This window comes from Seriola dumerili, unplaced genomic scaffold, assembly GCF_002260705.1.
Source record: "Seriola dumerili isolate Sdu_G_001 unplaced genomic scaffold, Sdu_1.0 BDQW01000070.1, whole genome shotgun sequence".
NCBI classification, from domain to species: Eukaryota; Metazoa; Chordata; class Actinopteri; order Carangiformes; family Carangidae; genus Seriola; species Seriola dumerili.
Window position 1 is genome coordinate 14,038 of NW_019174325.1, and position 3,897 is coordinate 17,934.

Sequence of the window (3,897 nt, forward strand, 5' to 3'; positions counted from 1 at the left end):
CTGCAAGGATCATTTGAAAAGCTGCAAACAGTAATTGCAGGATGACATTGTATGCCTGTAACAAAATATAAAACATTCAAATCATTTTTTTAATTGTCACAGTTGCATCAGGCTACTAATGTGTTTTGAACATCATAGTGAAAAAAATATGAGAACACATCATAGTGAAAAAAAGAAACAAATGTTGCCCCTTTTTGACAGTCACAGTTACAGTATGGCTCATGTGAAATTTTGTATTTCACATGAGCCATACTGTAACTAAATGTAAAAAAAGGATATGTGAAAGGGTGCAATCATTGAGGACAGAAGGACCCCTACTTACGGAGGCCCAGGGGTCACCTGGTGACCTTCACAGAACTTAAGAAGAGAAGAGTTAATGAGGAGGAATGTGACAAATCGCACACGCTCACACTCACACCCACCCACACACACACACACACTCACACCCACACCCACCCACCCACACACATACCTAATGTCACAAAGAGTACATGTACACTGTAGGAACATGTACACACCTTGAAAATCACTGCCATCACCTATGTGTGAAAGTCTGAGTAACAGTTGCGTTCGGTTTGCAAGCACAAGAACACTTTGCAGGTCACACAACGCACTCGGGTTCTTCCGGTGCAGCCTGGTTGTCTGCAGTGCATCGCATTCTTCAGGCTAATCATCTCTGGGAGGTGGGCATTAGCCCTTCTGCGGACTGAGACATGGGGCAACTCTGTCACATGACGTTTTCCCGCTTGATTTGAATCTTCTTCTTCCTCTGATTGTTCCGATAGGTCAGCACTGTGATGCTGGGCCAAAAGGATCTTTGCTACTTCCATACGGAACTGAAGGAACTGGATGGGTCTTGTTTTTGGTCCAGCACATATTGCATGGTCTTTGCGGTAGAGTAGCCAGCTGTTGGCTAAAGCCAGATCCGTGAAGTGCATTACCATCCGCATTGTCCACTTCTTAGTACGGGTGCTCATGCGATAGTAACTGATCATTCTATCCATCAAGTCAACTCCACCCATCTTGGTGTTGTACTCACGGACAATGCTTGGTCGCGAAACAGTGACATATTGTTTCAACTTCTTGTCCCAGCGCTGGCAGGTGTCTTCAGGCTGTGTACCATGAACAACAGACATCATCAATACTGGTTTGTTGTCGTACCACTTCACTACACACAACTTTCCATCTTCAGCGGACACTTCTGATGAAGTACCTCTTCCTGCGCTTTTCATGGCTTTGTCACAGGGTAACTTGTGGTTCGCTCCAGCAAGTCGATTTTTCATTATTGTACCAGTTAGGTACAGCTCCTTCTCCATCATTTGTTGCGCACCTTTGATGGTGGTGAAGAACCGGTCACAATACACTTTTGTGCCACGTTGCAGAGTTTGACACAGACACTCAATGACTAAGCTTCCCAAACCCAGGCCCTCGGGTTCTTCGACCTTCTCCATCAGTGAATTTGTACCTTGATAGAGCTCAAAGTCAAGCACAATGCCATCTGCTGTAGCACAAACAAAGTTCTTTATGCCAACTGGGTTTGGCTTCATTGGCAGATATTGTCTGTACGGACAAGCTCCTGTGAAAGGTATCATCTGCTCATCAATTGATGCGCAATCAGGTCGATTCAGAGACTTGCAGCCTCGCAGAATCCGATCCAGAAAAGGCCTCACCCTCCAGAATTTGTCAGACATCTTCAGGTCTTCAGGCACATCATCATCAATTACTACTTTTATTGCTCCCCTCAGTTTGAAGAATCTGGCACGCGTGAATCTGTCAGTGATGGCAGTGATTTTCAAGGCTTTGGACCAATACATCCTAATGGTTGGATATCGGATGCAGGACATCAAAATACAGGCACCAAAAAAGTGGTAAACCTCATTGACTGACATGTTGAGTGGGTCCCCACTCTTAGACAGTGACATGACATTAGAACATTCTGAAATCAGTGTCATCAGATCTCTATCTATGTACTGTTCAAAATAGTCTAGTGGGGTCCAGCCATGTCTGTCCAGATCAGTTTCATCCTGATGCTGATACTCTGCGAGGTTCGGCGTCAATGGAGTAGCCTTCCAGCGTATTCCACGTCCTGCACAACCAGAATCAGAATAAAATAGTATTGCAGTAAGTTACATTTTACCCATGTAAGCAAATGAGGTGTAGGCCTATTGGTGTATGAAATACTTGAATCTGTGTGGACGTTTACATGAAATTTGAAGATTTACCCTCAAGGCATGCTAAAATAATAACAATTACCTTGTTTGGACTCTCCCTTTTTCTTTTTTTTTGGTTTGGCTTGGTCCTGGTGCTGGCTCCTCAGAGTCATCTTCTGAGCTGTCGGTCTCAACTGTTTTAGTTCGACGTCGACGTCTGGGAGTGCGGGATGAACCTGTCCCTGTACTCTCTGTCCCTGACAATGAACCTGCCAACAAGTGTTGTAAATAAGCATTTTGCCTCCAATCCTTCATGTAGCCCTGAGGCCCTAACTACATAATATAAACAAAAATCTACTGGGTTTTGGCTAACCATTATCTGCACCACAGACACTTTTACGTCCTCTGCTATGCTCAGTGGGCTCGGGAATGGGCTCCTCATCATCACTACTGTCACCCTCATCCTCACTGCTGCTTTCCTCCTGTGGTGATGGTTGGTAATGTTCATCCAGGATGGGATCATCGTTGTCAGACAATTCTAAATCTGAGTTGTCTCCATCAATTAACCCAAGTAGCTCCAAAGCTTTTTGCACAGAAAAACGTTCTGGAAATAAAAACATGACAAAATCAAATACAAATCAATGTCATTCATGCATTATTTATTTGTAAATTATTTCAATGGTACTGTACAATGTACAGATTTTAGCTGCACCAGAGTTAGCTGCAAGCTAGCTTAGTTTACTAGCATATTACATTTTACTGACATTTTTAACCCAACTAATTTATGTATGTATATATGTATTTAGTGATTGAATTGTTATTCATTACATTTAGACAATGTACAGCCTTGTAACTCTACTTATTTTCTCATTTTACATGTGTGCATGTTTACTAGTATATTAGCTGTTTTGAGGAGCGTTAGTCCATAAGTACACATACGTGTACATCATGTTTAGCGTCATGCTACGTTCTTATTTTTACACTTTTTTTTCCAAATTTGCTTGTCATGACAAACGTCCAACGCTTCTATAAATATCTAAATAAGAATAAGCCATAAAATAAGGCAGGACTTCTTACCTGGTCGATGTTTGTGTATGGAGCGGCCGATTGAATCTTCCGTCATGTTTGCCGCCATGTTGAATTTTTACCGTAGTATGTTATACTCTTCTGACACCACCAGATGGCAGTGTAAGTGCCCACCTACGTGTCCATAACACCCCCAATTCAGCATTGAACACGATTGTGGACATAAGAGCTATAAAGTGCTGTCCACGTATGTGGCCGCTAAGCCTTAGGAGGATACAGCCTCCAAAATGCTTGTGTTACCAGGTTGAGACACTTACACAGTTAATATCCATATGATGGTCATGGAGTTTGTGTGTCTTTAACCTTTATTCAGCCCTTTGAAGTTGTCAGGACCGGCCAAAATGACCACACAATAATAGTTTTTAACCAAAATTGTCCTCACGATTATAGAAAGACATGTACACACATGCAAAGAACCGCACATCAACATGCACACACAAGTACAAGCAAATACATGCTAATACACCGTGTTGATTTATCTTAGAGTTGCTCTCACACCTGAGTTAAAAGACTAAGAATCAATGAGTTTACTTAGCCAATCAGAATCAGCTTTGCCCATTTCTGCCCAGTAACACCTTGTATTGCAGTCAATAGGAGAAGTGGAGGGTACTCCCATCACTTCCTCAAAAACTGTAAAATATATTATACAAAACAAAATTTC

General features: G+C 42.3%; 1 protein-coding gene across 1 annotated transcript; it reads right to left on the minus strand.

Moving 5' to 3' along the window:
- Positions 1–539: 539 nt before the first annotated feature.
- On the minus strand, positions 540–3,285 carry LOC111220528 (piggyBac transposable element-derived protein 3-like). The gene is made up of 3 exons (XM_022743611.1): positions 3,228–3,285; positions 2,551–2,754; positions 540–2,086 (listed from the first exon to the last, which is right to left on the minus strand). Exons 1-3 carry the CDS (start codon positions 3,283–3,285, stop codon positions 540–542), a joined length of 1,809 nt encoding a protein of 602 aa, XP_022599332.1.
- Between the last annotated feature and the right edge of the window lie 612 nt (positions 3,286–3,897).

Coding starts and splice junctions, on each gene's coding strand:
- LOC111220528 (XM_022743611.1), bottom strand. CDS start 3,285: ATGGCGGCAAACATGACGGAAGATTCAATCGGCCGCTCCATACACAAA. Junction 2,755..3,227: donor CATACACAAACATCGACCAG/GTAAGAAGTCCT, acceptor TTTTATTTCCAG/AACGTTTTTCTGTGCAAAAA. Junction 2,087..2,550: donor CACTGAGCATAGCAGAGGAC/GTAAAAGTGTCT, acceptor CTGGTTGTGCAG/GACGTGGAATACGCTGGAAG.